Raw genomic sequence first — 16541 nt, forward strand, 5'->3', positions numbered from 1 at the left:
CAGCATACTTACAGGAGGTGCATATTAAATCCATTCAAAGAGCATATATATCTCCAGCATGCCTCTCACGTTTCGTACCTTCAGTCACGGGAGAATGTCCGAAATGCCACGTTTCCAAAGCCTCTTTCTTTCATTGTTTTTGGGAATGTAGGAAGATTCGCCAATTTTGGAATAAAATATTAGGCAACATCTATACAAGGTTCCAAATACGAGTTCATCCAGATCCGTTGGCTTGCCTCTGTGCAAACTTCTGCAATTGGGAATTGGCTCCTCAACATCGTCAACTGACACCATGGATAACTATTTATGTTACAGTTGCAAAAAAGATAATATTGAAACATTGGGTCTCCCATTCTTCCCCAACTCTGGGCGAAGTACAGGGCAAGCTACTTCAGCTTCTATATTTCGATAGGAGAACCGCCACGACCCCAAATATAGAAACTGGCATAACCAAATACTATAAGGTATGGGGTAAATATATCGAAACACTCGACCAAAATACTCAGAAACATATTTTTAGTATTTTCGACAACACTGAATGGGCTCTACACAGGCAACTCTCTAGGAATGCTTAACTAACCTGTTTCTACTGTCTGATAAGGACAATCCATTACTATAAAGGAGCACACTAGATGCACTAGGAGGAATGATTACTGATATACAGAATATAATACCCCCCCCCCTTCCCTAACCTGCCCTTATGTGTTCACCTTTTGTCTATATGTATACTTCTGATTGTGCTTATTTCAATAATAGTAAATCTAATGTCTATTATGTGCCTAGAGGCATGTACAATTCAATACTGTTAACTATGATATTAGCAGCTGATATAAGACTTTAATTGCCTGTAGAATTCAAATGCTATTATATCCGATACACCAATTGATATTCAAATGCATGTCTATTACTCGATTCTATCCCTCTATGGTACATGTAATTGTTGAGACTTACTGTACGATATTCTTTCTGTTTCTTGTAAAATTGAAAAATTGTTCAATAAACAGATTTAAAAAAAAAAAAAAAAAAAAGGAAAACTGAAATGGATTAAGTGCGAGACAAAAAAAAAAGATATTTCTGAGATGCAGCTGGTTTGCCCTAACGGTCCTAGACTTCTACTAAAGAGCATGGCATTTACAGAGAAGCAGATATTTATACCAGCCACCCAAAAGAAGTAGCCGAGTAGAGATAGGGGCATAACTAATTAAAAATGGTATTTTTATTTTCTTGCAACACAAAATATTTCAGTCAGCTACTGGGATTTTGTTATTCAGTTAGATATAAAAATCTATGGTAATTACTATAGGATGTATTGTTACTCACAAGTGCAGAAAACTTAGCAAAATTTGCAAATGCCGATGCTGGGCTGCAGATAGGGTGGCCAATTTTGGTATTAGACTGCGCTGTCCTGCAGTTCCCGACTCTGCATGCGGCTCTGTGCAACCTGATAGTCCGAGGTTAAGCTGCGCAGGCCGCACCGCTGCATCCACACTCCTACTGCCACCTGCCTGCTCCCAGAGGCACAGGGCAGTGTGGGGGACACTGCTGCTGTCTTCCCCATTCCCGACCACCTGCCCATTTAAGTAACTGCGGGGAAGGCTCCCTAGTACATGGCAAGGGCACTCCATATGCCCACAGTCTCTCCCACAATGTGCTCGCAAAAATTTGGCGGGAACATAGCTAAAGTACTGGCTGTGTAGAGAGAGAGAGAGAGTTACATGAAAGCAGGTGCATAAACACTATGGGAAGTACGTACCTGCCTGGAGCATAATAGAGAAGCCATTACGCACATATGAGGTGTCAAAAACAACTTCAGTCTCATGATTAAAATGGCAAGGACAGCGAATGCCAATAGCTGCAGTGCATGATATACCAGCTGTTAAAAAGAAAAACCTTTATTTAGACATAAAGCTATGTAGTACGCTACCACATTGTCTTGTGCATTGTTGCATTAATTGAATAAAAGGAAATTATTTGGCATCCTTTTATGGTGTAAAATTAAGCTAGTTTTTTTTGCATAATGAGCAGTTATTAACACAAGATTTAAATAAAATGATATTCACCCTCTATGTATTGGGGACAATCTGTGACTTCTTACAAATAAAATATGTACTGTACATATTATATATTGGAGTGCATTCCAAAATAAAACTAATCTAAGGGTGTAATTCAGCAGGGCTAATAGGAACTGAAAATGCGTATGGATCGTAACGCAATTAAACAGAAGTTTGATTGCCAGGAAGCTGACATTTGGGGTTAAAAATTGCCATTTTCTGGGTGTGTAAAAATAACAAAAACGCAGGCATGCCCAGGAGTTTTAAGGGTGGGTCTCTGACATCAGCTCTGGCCTTGTGCAGCCTGTCTCAGTCGCAGATTTGAGTAAGCCTTAGATCTATTATGAATTGCACAGATGGCAAAGTCGCCATGTGTGAGATCCGTGGCAATTAGTGCTGCCAAATTGCCGAGCTCGTGCATCTATTTTGTGTGTGGATATGCTGCGACAAACTGTCACTGGCGTAGGTATTGTGGCAATGATGAGAGCGGGTATATTAGTGTTCATTCAAGAACAAACTATCTTTGAAAACCCATGCAGTTCCTCTTCCCTGCCTGGGTTGTCGCTATCTGCTGTAGTGCTTCTAGCACAGTGTGGTCTGTATATCAGCACTGATATGCAAACCAGACCTGTGCTAAAAGCACTACAGCAGACAGAGACACCCCAGGCAGGGAACAGGAACTGCATGGGTTTTCAAAGATAGCGGGTTCTAGAATGAACACTATATATCTGTATTCTATATATTTACCAGTTTTTGCCTCTTCCGGTTATAGGGTTGACGGTCATTAGGTCAGACTACAATAGGTCGACATGGAAAAGGTAGACATGGAAAAGGACAACATGAGTTTTTCATGTTTTTTGGTGTCTATGTCAAGGGTTCAGATAGGATTGTAAAAAATATAACATTTCAAGTATGGTAAAAAGAAGAAAGAATACAAATATTTACAAATGCGTCTTCATACATCTAGTCTCAAAAAGGCAAGCAGTGTGAGATGCCTGACATAAGTACCGTAAGCCGCCATGTCCCTCATAACTCTGATTGCGTCAGATGTCTTTTTTTTACAGAAAATGCTTGTTTGACGCAGCACTATGAGATTAGAACTCAAGAGGAGACTGTATTGATACATTTAATAATTGACACTTAAATTGGAGATAAAACAGATATTTTATTTGATAAAGTGTTTGGCTTTCTTAACGCTAATATATTTTCAGTGTATACAAAATATCCACTTAAAAAAACGACAAGCCAGAGAAAGTAGGTTTAAGAATTCTATTTACCTCTCCACTTGTATAATATTCCCATCTGCAACAAAATAAAAGAAAATGTAAAAACATATCAAAAAGACCAATACATAGTTTTTTAAGAAAATGTTATTTTCATATGCAATCATACAGTATGCAATAGATTAAAAAAAAAAACACCCCAGAACAATTCGATTTTGTAGGGATAATGACACAATGACAAGCATTAGGCCTAATAAATGCCTTCGATTACACAATAATTATATATCACATGGATTTTTCTTCACCATCTTGTTTTTTTTTTCAAATTTGCAAATCTCCTGGAAACACTTTAAAATGAAAATACAAAAACACTTTGAACCAGGGACGTGCAGTCAGGGGAGGCAGTGACAGGGACGTGCCTTAAGCCCACATCAAAGCACGCCCCTGTCACTGAGACAGATGTGATAGGACAGCGGATCAGGCTGTCACACACTGACAGCCTGTACCCGCTGTCACTGTCTGAGTCTGCAGTGCACGGACAAGTGGTGCACCATGCTGGCGCCTGCTATATTAGACAGCGCTGTCCGGGAACCCTGCAGTTCCCCATTTGTCTCCGCATACTGTGCTGACGGCCGCCGCTGCTCTTGTCAAGCTCTATGACAGACAGCGGCACCGGGGATCACTGCAGCGCCCACCCTTCCCCATCTGTCCCTACATACTGTGCTGACGGCCGCCGCTGCTCTTGTCAAGCTCTATGACAGACAGCAGCGCCGGGGATCACTGCAGCGCCCACCCTTCCCCATCTGTCCCTACATACTGTGCTGACGGCCGCCGCTGCTCTTGTCAAGCTCTATGACAGACAGCGGCGCCGGGGATCACTGCAGTGCCCACCCTTCCCCATCTGTTCCTACATACTGTGCTGACGGCCGCCGCTGCTCTTGTCAAGCTCTATGACAGACAGCGGCGCCGGGGATCACTGCAGCGCCCACCCTTCCCCTCCTTCCCAGTTTGTCCCTGCATACTTTGCTCCTTCTGAGCTTTGGCTCCTCCCACTACCTACGAGTACCGGCAAACAGGGAGAAAGGTCTCCACACGCCTGCAGCCCCTGTCATGGCTGCTGGCATGGAGGTAAGGAAGCTGACCCGACATACAGCAGCCGCACAGCTGTCGCACGCTGACAGCTCCACATCCTGCCTTTCTACACCTCACTTTGTGAGGGCAGCTTATGACAGGAAACCAGCTGGAGGAACATCCATAGCCACAATCAAGCCTAAAAACAGTAAATATATATGGGCATGGGAAGGGTGATGTAAGGTATTTTGGTGAGGGAAAATGATAAATGATATGCATAAGGTGTGTGAGTTTTTTTTATGTATGGGGGGGGGGGGTTTACACAATTGTAATACAATGTGTGTGTTTTGGGGTGTACAGTATATACAGTTGGGCAAAAAAGTATTTAGTCAGCCACCAATTGTGCAAGTTCTCCCACTTAAAAAGATGAGAGAGGCCTGTAATTTTCATCATAGGTATACCTCAACTATGAGAGACAAAATGAGGAAAAAAAATCCAGAAAATGACATTGTCTGATTTTTAAAGAATTTATTTGCAAATTATGGTGAAGACAGCGCCGGGACACAGTCAGCACGGGTATCACTGACTGTGTCCCGGCGCTGTCTTCTGCCTGTGTGTCCGCGGCCTCCGGTTTCCAAGTCCTGACGGCGCAACCCAGCGTCTGCGAGCCCCTGTGGATCTGATGCCAGTGGAGATGCGGTTGGAGCAGATTTGCCGTGGTATTGTGTATTTTATCATGTGGTAACCAGCCCACACCGTTCTTTTATTGGTACGAGCAATTGCTTTTATCTCTTTCTAAGGAGTGTGTGTTCCTCCATAATAAATATATTGTTTACATGCACCATGGAGCGCCCCTCTGTTCTCTGTTTTCTCTAGATTTATACGTCCTGACCCTGGATGTTTGGCCATTATCCAATTGAGGGAGCTGCGGTCTATATTATTAGACTTTGGTGAACTTCTGTGCCTCTTTGCTTAAAAGGCTAACATTGCTGGACTCATTAGAGACTTGAAAGCTATCAGCGCCACCTGCACTATGGTTTTTTCTATATATATATAATAAAGCACACACTCCTTCATGAGCTCAAAGTACTCACTGGGGCATATTAATTTACCTGCAAGCCAACTCCAAAGCATGGCTTAATATCTCGACATCCTGGCATTACAGTAAGTAATCAGACAAGCTAAAATAAGCGATGTATCTTAACCACACAAACCCAAGAAGTCTTATAATGCAAGGTTACTTTGTGTGGTTGGGTAAAAAATCCAAGCAGTCAAGATCTCAGCAGTAAGACACATCCCAATAACTATACCTTAACCCACCCCTCCAGCAGCCTAACCGTAACCATCCCCCCTGGAAGCTTTTAAAAAAAAAAAAATATTTTTATTATGCATAAACACGTTATAAAAAAAGACAATACATTTAGAAATAGACAGACATATTCACATTTAAATTTATCGTGAGAAAACTGTCAAGGCACCATCCCAACAATGATACATCAATCTGGCCCCTTAGAGTATTCTATGAGGGGCCTTGATATCTAGAAAAAAATAATTACATATTGAGACTAGACAAAATAATCTTCCTAGAGACAGGGCACGGCGAGATATCTTTCCCCACATCCCTTCTACTTTGTTTCCATTCCACAAGGGAGAAGCAGATCTTGATCCCCCTGGAAGGTTATCCCTAACCTAAAGCCACTGCTGGTAGTTCTAATCTCACAATGATCTTATTCAGCGGGTCTGTCATTTTCACAGCTGTAAACAAGGTACTGTATTTAAAAAATGAAGCCTGCATTTCATCTTCAAGCACAGCAAGGTGGTTGATATCAAATCCTGGGCTCAACTTCTTTTTTTGAGCATTTTAAGAATCTTAGACAAAGATACACGTGCCCACCTCCTCAAAATCAATGGTGTATGTATTTCATTTCTAAACAACTCCACTGTAACATGCAGGTGTAAATATGAAAACATCAATGAAAACGGAATATGTTAATAAAATCATTAGTGATACTATTAATTAACAACACTCCTAACAAAGTAAAAGGACTTCTTTTGCCGGTTATGATGTTTTAAGAAAGAAAAATACCTTTCATTTTCTTGTTCTTTGCTGTTTATCCATCTACTGAAAAGACGACTATCTCCAAGAACCTGAATAAAATATAAAATATTGTTTTAGCAAATCTGTAAATTAAAATAATGAAAAACAATATACAAAAATAAATTATATACAGTTGTGATCAGAAGTTTGTGTGCTGCACACTCAGTACGGGTATATGAATAGCTATCAGGATGGCTCAAGCGGCATGTGGTGTGCTGATAGACGAGCCCTAACAAGGCCTGTCCAACGGTAGCGTTGAAACTGTAACCAATCGGGCAATGATAGAGGAGACACGGGAGGATGCCCGCACGGCAAAGGGTGCTGATGCGTGCGTTTCGCTTCCCGCTTGGTCAGAGCATCTGGTTGGTTACAGTTTCAGCGTCACCGTCAGACAGCCCTTGTTAGGGCTCGACTATCAGCATACCACATGCCGCTTGAGCCATCCTGATAGCTATTCATATACCCGTACTGAGTCTGCAGCACACACCATCAGTGGGCTGCAGTAACAGGTATACAGACCGCATCACCATTGTGTATATGTTCATGCTTAATTAGTAAAGAGATGCTTTAATATACTAATGTAACCCTCCATTGCCTGCACTGGACTATGGATTAGCAAGTGGATACTTGCATAACATTGATATTAACTTCCGCAGCACAATACTTACCACTGCAACAGATTTGACATCCCTGTAATTAACTATGACATGCACCACCAGTAGACCATAGTAATAGGGTAATCAATTCTGCAGCCCTCATTAATTCTGAAATATTAACTTCCGTTATATAACCCGTTCTTACTGACGCAAAAACCCAGGTATTTGCCAGGGCGAGCGGTAATTTCTCGTGTTGCGTCTCTGTGTGAAAGGGTCTTTGTGAAATTCCCGGGTGTTATGCGCCGGGAATTACACACGTTTTTTTTGCAGGGTTTTTCATGGGTAATACACGGGTGTACAGCAGTCTGAACAGCACAGACCCGGGTTTTTCACACATGATGCCAAAAAACAAGCTCATTGGGGGATGTAATCAGGTGACATGCGACATCCATTTATGCTGCACAAGCAGAGATGGCGCACTGGAGGGCCAAGGAAGTTTTGAAGCTGCTGGCTGTGAGAGGAGAGGAGGAGATCAAAAAGAAAGTCACCGGCACTGTGAAGGACTCCACAGTTTATTATAACATTGCCAAAATCATGTCTGCTTGTGGCATCATAAAAACACAGCAACAGGTAGTAAATAAACTGAAAGCCCTGCGCAAGCAGTACTCTAAGGTCCATGACCTAAATAGGAGGAAGAGTGGTAGGGCCGTATGGACTGGCCATTTTATGACCAGTGCAATGTGATCTCTGGGAACTCTGCACTGGCTAACCCCATATCACTGTTTTCCTCCAGCAGTTTTGCTGGCAGTGCAGCAAGTGTGTGTGAAGATAATGCAGCAGCAGCAGCTACAGCATCACCCATTGACTTGGAGGCCATAGATAGTGAAATGGATTCCTGCTCAGTCCAAGATGAAGTCCTGGAAACATCAGTTCTCTCATAGAATTCCACAGTGGGTGAAGCATCATCTCCGCCACCAGGACAGCGACCATCATTCCCATCAGTGTCTGGCACAGTGCACCGAGCTGAAGATAGTGCAGCCCATGAAGTGACGCACAGAACTGAGAGTCCACGTCCACAGTTACGCAGCAACAGTAAGTTTTTTTCATAATTTTCCACACACCAATATTACACAGTCCACAGTTTTAATAGCAGTTTTAGTAGCTAGTGTGCAGGAGGGAACAGGCCTCAAGCACGTATCGGCCAACACTGCTTTTTTATTTATGTATTTTTATCGAATTAAAACCAACATGCATGTGTGTAGTAGGCATCTGATTCAGGCCTGTCAGCAAAATTGCTAACAGGTCTGAATGAGAAGTCGGCCGCAATGCCCCCCTGACCAGCCTGAACCCGGTATGCAGTCCTTATGGTGGGTTCCAAGTGTATGGCCACCAACAATGTAATTTTGAAAGTTGCAGAAATATGAATATTATTATCAATATCGACTGCCATGACCCCCATATTGAATACCCCTCTATAGGCTGCTGTACTAATGTGTTGTGTTTGTTCTTCCCATAGTTTATAATGTTCCACAATGGAAAATGCGGGCCACAAAGATGGAACAAGCCACAAAGGCAATGACCACAGTAATGCTCGAACACCTGAAGGAAGTGGATGAATCTATGCCAGCGCACAAAGATGCTTGCCTCCAGTGATTTATGGAAAATGAGCATGAGCTACAGTACTCTTTCCTTACAGCGGTTGTTGGTATGCCTGAGTGTATAAATCACGAGAATCGAGAGACTCAAATGGAGTTCCTTAATAGCCTTTTATGTAGGACACAAGGCTATGCACAGCCCCAGCCACCACATAATACTGTACTTTTGAGGGTAGTTATCCAATTTATAGCAGAGGGAAAACAATTTTTTTCCCCCAGGCCAAGGAAGCATGGTGGCACACAGCATGTCACACCCTCCACCAATGCCACATAATTTCCCTGAGTATCCAGCTGGAACACAACACCATCCACCAATTCCTCCCCATGCCCCTGAGTGCACAGCTGGAACAGCACACCCTCCACCAAATCCTTGCCAGGCCCCTGAGTATACAGCTGGAACAGCACACCCTCCACCAAATCCTCGCCAGGCCCCTGAGTATACAGCTGGAACAGCATACCCTCCACCAAATCCTCGCCAGGCTCCTGAGTATACAGCTGGAACACCACACCCAGCAACTACCCTGAGTATGCGGCTGCTCCACATAGTGACTTACAGCCTGCATCTGCCCAAAACCTTGTCTACACCTGTTACCAAGAGTTGTAAAACTGGTTATTTGGTTTACATATCTGTCCGGCCGACCTGTACAGATGTAATCTTAGGCATCAGTATTATGTAATGTGGGGTGTCATTATTTAAAAGTGCTCTAATTTTATAGCGCTAAAGTAGTAAAGTTTGATATTACATTTTTTCTATTTTGTGATACAAAAACGTTATCTTTATGTGCACACACAAAAGAACGCTTTGCAGTGAAAAGTGAAAACTTTATATTGTACGTATGAATAAAATATGTACATAAAAAAACAGAAATGTCTTGTCCTTATTATTATTGTTTTATTAAATGGGGTAATAGCAATGATAAAAATAAATGCACTGTGCTGGTGAAAAAAAAGGCATCTTTAAATTACATCATCTTTAGAAAGCCAATAAAAGCACCTTGGTACTTGTTTCCTATCTGGGCGCCCAGGTTTTCTACGTACGGCACCGTAATGAAATCGGATCGCATTGCATCGGATTCGGTATTCGATGATGTACGATGGTATACGATGCGATCCGATTTCCCATAGGAAACAATGTGAAATGGCTCAATTTAGCCAAATTATCATAGGAACAATAGTAAATGGTCCAAAAACACCCCTGAACATTGAAATGTCCCCCCAAAAGTAGTTGACGCCACCCCGCCATCAACGTGAATCCGAAGCGTGGCGAGCGCAGCGAGCCCGCGAGGGGCGGCGGTACGCGTCCTCCGACCTTTTCATGCCCTACTATCCACTAGGGCATGGAGTGAGAATAGAATAGTGTGGCGAGCGCAGCGAGCCACCGTGCCCGAAGCGTGGCGAGCGCAGCGAGCCCCGCGAGGGGATGCGGATACCTTCACAGTTATACGCGTCCCCTCGCGGGCTTCCCAGGTGTCCATGGCGACGCGGACACCTGGGAAGCCCGCGAAGGGACGCGTTTACCTGTGAAGGTATCCGCTGCGCTCGCCACGCTTCGGGCTCGGTGGCTCGCTGCGCTCGCCACACTATTCTATTCTCACTCCACGCCCTAGTGGATAGTAGGGCATGAAAAGGTCGGAGGACGCGTACCGCCGCCCCTCGCGGGCTCGCTGCGCTCGCCACGCTTCGGGTTCACGTTGATGGCGGGGTGGCGTCAACTACTTTTGGGGGGACATTCCACTGCTCTGTGGGTTTTTTTGGGGTTTCTGGCCCATTTACCATTCTTCCCTATGCTGATTTGGGTAAGTTGATCCATTTAACATTGTTTCCTATGGGAAATCGAATCGGATCGCATCGCATCGTTCAATATCGTGTATGTGTATTTGTGGTATCCGATGCGATCCGATTTTTATACGGAGAATAGCATGGTGCGCAATTAACTTAGCGGGCGCCCAGATAGGAAACAAGTACCAGCACCTTTTTAAAAAGCCAACAATAGCACTTTTTACAAATTTCCCAACAGCCAATCAAAGTTGCTATTACATTCCACACACTTGTTGGCAGGCAGAACAGGGGAAGCAGTGTGAAAGGGGCACACATTGGATATTCCCGGGTCTGAGGTGCAGTATGAAGGGGGTCTGTGAGCTGAGATGCTCTGTGCCCCGCCAAATATCCGGCAAGAAAAACCTGGGTATTTGCAGGGGCGGCAATGTGAAAGTGGTATAATATATCATTAGGGGCTGAGTGCAGAAAAAAACCCATGATAGGGAGTACACATGAAGGGTTAATTCAGCGGTCCTATGCATAAAATATTGTAACTCCATAGGGAAACCTGGAGTGTAACCAATATTACTTATGAATAGCAATATGTGTGTATAAAAGAGAATACATATATAAAAATTGCTACTCACTAACTTGCAAGACAAGATACAATTGTTGCAATAAATGTCATATATAATTGTGTTGTATACATCACTGCTTTTGAACTGAGGAGAAGCCATCCTTAAATATTCACTGATAGGGGAACCTATAACTCTCCTCTTATTCAGAAACAGCCATCCAAAAGCACACATACAGGACTACGGCCACTGCAGTGCATGCACTGAAACTATATTCATAAAATATTTAAGAGAGTATTCTAACACACGGTAAAACCCACACATGCTAGTTGAACACACAACTATTCATCTTGTTTGTCCTAGTTGTGTTTCTTTTAAGATTTTGCTGCTTTTTTTTTTTTTACGTATATTTTATTAGAATAGCCAAAAGTAATAACAAAATCGACCAGTTCAAAACAATAATGTTAAGAAAGCAGCTAGACATATAGGCCATTACTGGTCTTTTTTAGTAAATATAATAAAGAGAGAAAAAGAAAGAAAGAGAAGAGAAAAAAAAGGGGGGGGGGGGGGGAGTAAAGGGAAGAGGGAGAGACAAACACTATACACGGTTAAATGGGTTCGGGGTGAGGCCAGCTCACTCCTTACCAGGTATTTGCCTTTGATACAAATTGTACCAGGAATCCCAGACGGGGTGAAATTTTTGGACCTTGTTATTTAGAAGGGCTGTAATATACTCCATAGATGCTAGATACCACATCTTGTTATTCAACACATTTAAAGAGGGGGCCTCTAATTGCTTCCATCGAGTCGCTATAAAAAGTTTCGCTGCATTGAATAGTTGAAAGCAGAGAGAGATCTGGGTTTTAGATAAGGAATCAAAAGGCTTACTCAAAATGGCATTTAAAGGGGTTTTAGGAATAGATTGGCCAGTTATATTCGAGGCCACCTGTATGACCTCATCCCAAAATTTGGAAATTCCCACCAGATATGGTAAAAGGTACCAATGTGATCAGAGGAGCCTGGAAAAACCTTAGATATCCTGTCAGGAGTCATATACCAACGTGAGTAAACTTTAAAGGAGTTCTCTCTGATATTTGTATTAATTGAGGTTTTACCTCTTGCCTCAGATCTGACCAGTCCTCATACTCCAGGCACACACCCAAGTCCCGCTCCCAAGCCAACTCATATTTTTCTTTAGTCACCAGGGTCTGTGGAATATTCAATGAATACAAAATAGATATAGACCCCTTGCGACCAGGACCATAAATACAGTGATGTTCAAAAGGGGTAGGACTTCTAAATTTGTCTGATTTATTAATGGAGTTGATGAAGCTAACAATTTGCATATATGCAAAATTAAAGGTGGTTGAGAGGCTATGGCGTTCACAAAGTGATTTGAAATCTGGAGGGGAAAATTCTCCTCTAATATGTCTTATTCTATCAATACCAGCTGAGATCCAGGGAGCTGAATATAATTTAACATTCCCTAACGGGAAATCTGGATGTTTCCAGAGCGGGGTCAATGGTGAGGGGTAGGCAGAAATAGTTAATTTTTTATTAAGTTTATCCCATGTCTGTAGAATAGCGTGTACACATGGAACTTCGCCTATTGAAGGTGGTCTCAGCCTTGGGGGGAGCCACGGGAGATAACTAACCGATGGTAAACCTATGAGGTCCGATTCCAATGTCACCCAAGTTTTATTGCCCATAGGTGTATGCCACGATGAGATATGACTTAGTTACGTTGCATGGTAATAGCTCTTGAAAATGGGAAGTCCTAAGCCCCCATTTATTCTTGATTTAGAGAGCATCAATCTATTAATTCTTGGTTTAGTGTTAGACCATACAAAAGAACCACATGGGGACTGTATTTCTATTAAAAATGAAAAAGGGACCTTAGAAGGGATTGTCTGGAAAAGGTATAATACCCTTGGCAGAACGTTCATTTTTATAGAATTAATGCGACCATTCCAAGAGATAAAAAGAGGGGCCCAGCGTTTTAGATCCATTTTGATAGAGTGTAGTAATGGGGCGTAATTTGCTTTAAAAAGTTGACTAAAAGATTTTGTGATCTGAATGCCTAAATAGTAAAAGGAATTAGACTTCCACGTAAAACCGAAGCCCTGATGTAAAAGATTTGTTATGTCCGGAGACAGGTGAAGTGTCATAGCCTCAGATTTTCTATCATTGATCTTATGTCCCGAGCATTCCCCATAAGCACAGAGCTCCCTCATCAGGTTAGGAAGGGAAATCAGGGGAGATGACAAGGTCAGAAGTACGTCATCCGCGAATAACAATATTTTACACTGTTTGTCCTTGACCGTAATACCTCTGATATTTGGATTATCTCTAATTTTAGCAGCTAAAGGTTAAATGCTCAGGACATATAGCAAAGGAGAAAGGGGGCAGCCCTGTCTCGTTCCATTATTGAGAGCGAAAGACGGAGAGGAGAGGCCATTGGTGGAAACAAGAGCCAAAGGGTTGTCATATAATGAGCCGATCGCTTTTAAAAAATTGCCATTAATTCCATAAGATGGTAAAGTTTGAAACATAAATGGCCATGATAGCCGATCAAAGGCCTTTTCTGTGTCTAATGATAACAACACAGACGGTAATTTAGACCTATTAATAAAATAAATCAACTTAACAGTCCTATCAAGTGCTTGCCGTGTAGGGATAAATCCCACTTGATCGGGGTTGATAAGTTGGGGCAACAAAAGGTTTAATCTATTGGCCAGAATTTTGGTGAATAATTTAATATCCGAATTGATCAATGAAATTGGTCTGAAGTTCGTTTTACAGATGTGGTCCTTTTTAGGCTTGGGGATAACAATAATAACCAATTTTAATGAATCTGGGTGAAATTTATCACCTAATAGAATTTTGTTGTAAAGGGATAATAGATAGGGAGACAGAATGGTTGAGAAGGTTTTTTAATATGTAGAAGATAAACCATCTGGGCCAGGGGCCTTAGATGATTTTTGTGACTTTAGGCGGAATGTAATTCCTCAGCCGTTATGGGCGCGTTCAGGGTTGAAGCTTGGGAATCAGAAAGTTTTGGAAGTTTACATGAGTCAAGGTATTGTTGGGCTAGAAGAGATGGTGCGGACATAGGCGGTTGAGGTGGAGATAAGTTATAGAGTGATTTGTAATAATTATAAAATGTGCGGTTGAGCTGCAATGGCCTGGGCGGCACGTTTAGCCCTTAATTGTCTGGCCAGCAGTGCGTCTGACTTATTACCCTTTTCGTAGAACCTCTGATTGGCCCAACGGAGAGATTTTTCTGTCTGTTCTGCTAGGATAGAATTATGTTCACCGCTCACCCCTTGTATTTGTTTGTGTAGGGTCTCTAAGCGTTCTAGTTGTTCAGTCAAAACTGTGATTCTACCCGTTAATTTCTTCTTTCTGTAAGTGGCATATTTAATGATTGCGCCTCTAACAACAGCCTTGTGGGCATCACAAACTGTCGCTTCAGAAGTCACAGATGAAGAATTAAGATTAAAATATTCCTTAATCTGCGACTGGAGAAGAGCTCTAAATTTAGGAACCTGAAGTAGGGTTTTGTTTACCCTCAGGAGGGCCATTGAATGGTCGGACCATACCACGGGTATATGGTCGACTTTAGTCAAAGTAGCCACCAGTCCACTACATCCAAGTATCATATCTATCCTGGAATAAGTGTCATGAGGAATAGAGTAAAAGGTATAATCCCGCGAAGTTTGATGGATGGCCCTCCAGGCGTCAAACAATCCAGCCTCTGTTATTACCCTGTGGAGGGAATCATAATGTGTACCACTGGGAGGACCCTTTTTAGGGGAGCTTCTGTCCAACGTGGGCAAAAGGACAGCATTAAAATCCCCTCCAAACAGAACTAACCCTCTATGGATGGGATGTAGTTTATCAAACACATCTCGGAAAAATTTAGTCTGGCCTGTGTTGGGAGCGTAAATATTAACACTAGTCATAATTTGGTGACCGATCTGTGCTATTAAAATAATATATCTCCCCTCTGGGTCCGCAGTTTTAGAAATAAGCTGGAAAGGTACAGAACAGCGGATTAGAATTGAAACGCCCTGTTTCTTAGAGAAGTTAGTGGAATGAAAAACATTGGGAAAGCTCCTGGAGGACAAGGAGGGATGGGAGTGTTTTTTAAAATGAGTTTCCTGTAACAGGATGATATCACCTTATTTAGATTGGATGGTTTTATATAACAATGACCTTTTGTGAGGAGTATTAAGGCCTTTAACATTAAGAGAGAGTACGGTCAGTGTCATGTTCTCAAGGTACAAATTGTTACCCGCACCAGTGTCTAGGGAAGGATTAGAGAGGGAGGAAGGGAGGAGAGAAGGGAAAGAAAAAAAAAAAAAGAAAAGAAAAAAAGAGAGAAAAAAAAATAAAATAAAAATGAAGAAACGAAAGAGGAGTGGGCAACTTTACCCCCCTAATCCCCTGAAAAGAGGGAAATGCCCACTGAGTGAGCACCCTAAAAAAAAAAAAAATGAAGAATACCTCCTGATAGGAGGCAGTTCTATAAGGGTGCAAAGTTAGGGAAGGCTGTGGAACCTACAGTTCACTCCACAGGAATCCCTAAAAGTAAAGGGAACGTGGCCTAGATATGCAAAAGACAATAACTTTTGTTGATATATAGAACAAAAAGGGAGAATGGGTAAATAAGATACAAGGCGATCCACCCGGTATTATGGTGCGCCATAGTTCAAACTCGGAACTAAAAAAAAAGCAATAAGATTGGGGTTCCGAAGTCCTCTCCTCCCCCCGCACGCAAAATAATGCGTCCGCAGGATAAGAGAAAGAGGAGGGTAAAACCATCAACCACAAAAAACAACATAGTAAAGGCTATAAGTAAACACATTTCTAAATGTAAATTAGAGCTATCAATTTCTTCTATAACCTTGTCAGGTAGGTAGAGTAGCACAATCTGATGAGGAAGCTTCATCGTCCAGCTGAAGTATCTGGAGTTTGCGGAGCAGGCTCTTCCCTTCAGCAACATTACGTACAGATTCCTGTCGACCATTAACTTCCACTATGAGGCGGAACGGGAATCCCCATTTGTACTTGAATGCATTGTCTCTGAGGGATTTAGTAAAGTCTCGAAATTCTCTTCTCTGCATGAGAGTATTGGGGGCCAAATCTTGAAATATCTGTAAGGAGCTGTCCTCAAAGTGGATGTGAGAGGAAGAGCGACTAGCCTGAATAATTTGGTCCTTCACCTGGAATGAGAGGAACCTCAGAATAACGTCTCTGGGGGGGGGGGGGCATCATCCTTAGGCTTAGGCCTCAGGGCACAGTGCGCCCTTTCAATCTGAATCTGATTTTCTACCAACGTAGGAACCAGCGAGATAAAGAGGCGTTTGAGATATGCTTCCAGAGATTTAGGAGAGACCGATTCCGGAATATTCCGTATCCGCAGGTTATTCCGTCTCTCTCTATTTTCGAGATCCTCAGTCTTCTCCTTAAGGAACTCTAATTCCCGGTGGAGGAAGTCTCTGTCGTGAG

The 16541-nt window shown here is 42.5% G+C and overlaps 1 protein-coding gene across 3 annotated transcripts in view; it reads right to left on the reverse strand.

Moving 5' to 3' along the window:
* Positions 1 to 16541, reverse strand: part of DPY19L1 (dpy-19 like C-mannosyltransferase 1) — a 296815-nt gene that overhangs the window by 45689 nt on the left and 234585 nt on the right. For all 3 annotated transcript variants that reach the window (XM_083188462.1, XM_083188460.1, XM_083188459.1), the window contains 3 exons: positions 6432 to 6493; positions 3329 to 3353; positions 1754 to 1873 (listed from right to left, as the gene is read on the reverse strand). In XM_083188462.1, coding sequence (XP_083044588.1) covers positions 1754 to 1873; positions 3329 to 3353; positions 6432 to 6493 — 207 coding nt within the window. The remainder of the gene's footprint in view (positions 1 to 1753; positions 1874 to 3328; positions 3354 to 6431; positions 6494 to 16541) is intronic.

Source organism: Crinia signifera, chromosome 5 (assembly GCF_055691185.1).
Source record: "Crinia signifera chromosome 5, ASM5569118v1, whole genome shotgun sequence".
NCBI classification, from domain to species: domain Eukaryota; kingdom Metazoa; phylum Chordata; class Amphibia; order Anura; family Myobatrachidae; genus Crinia; species Crinia signifera.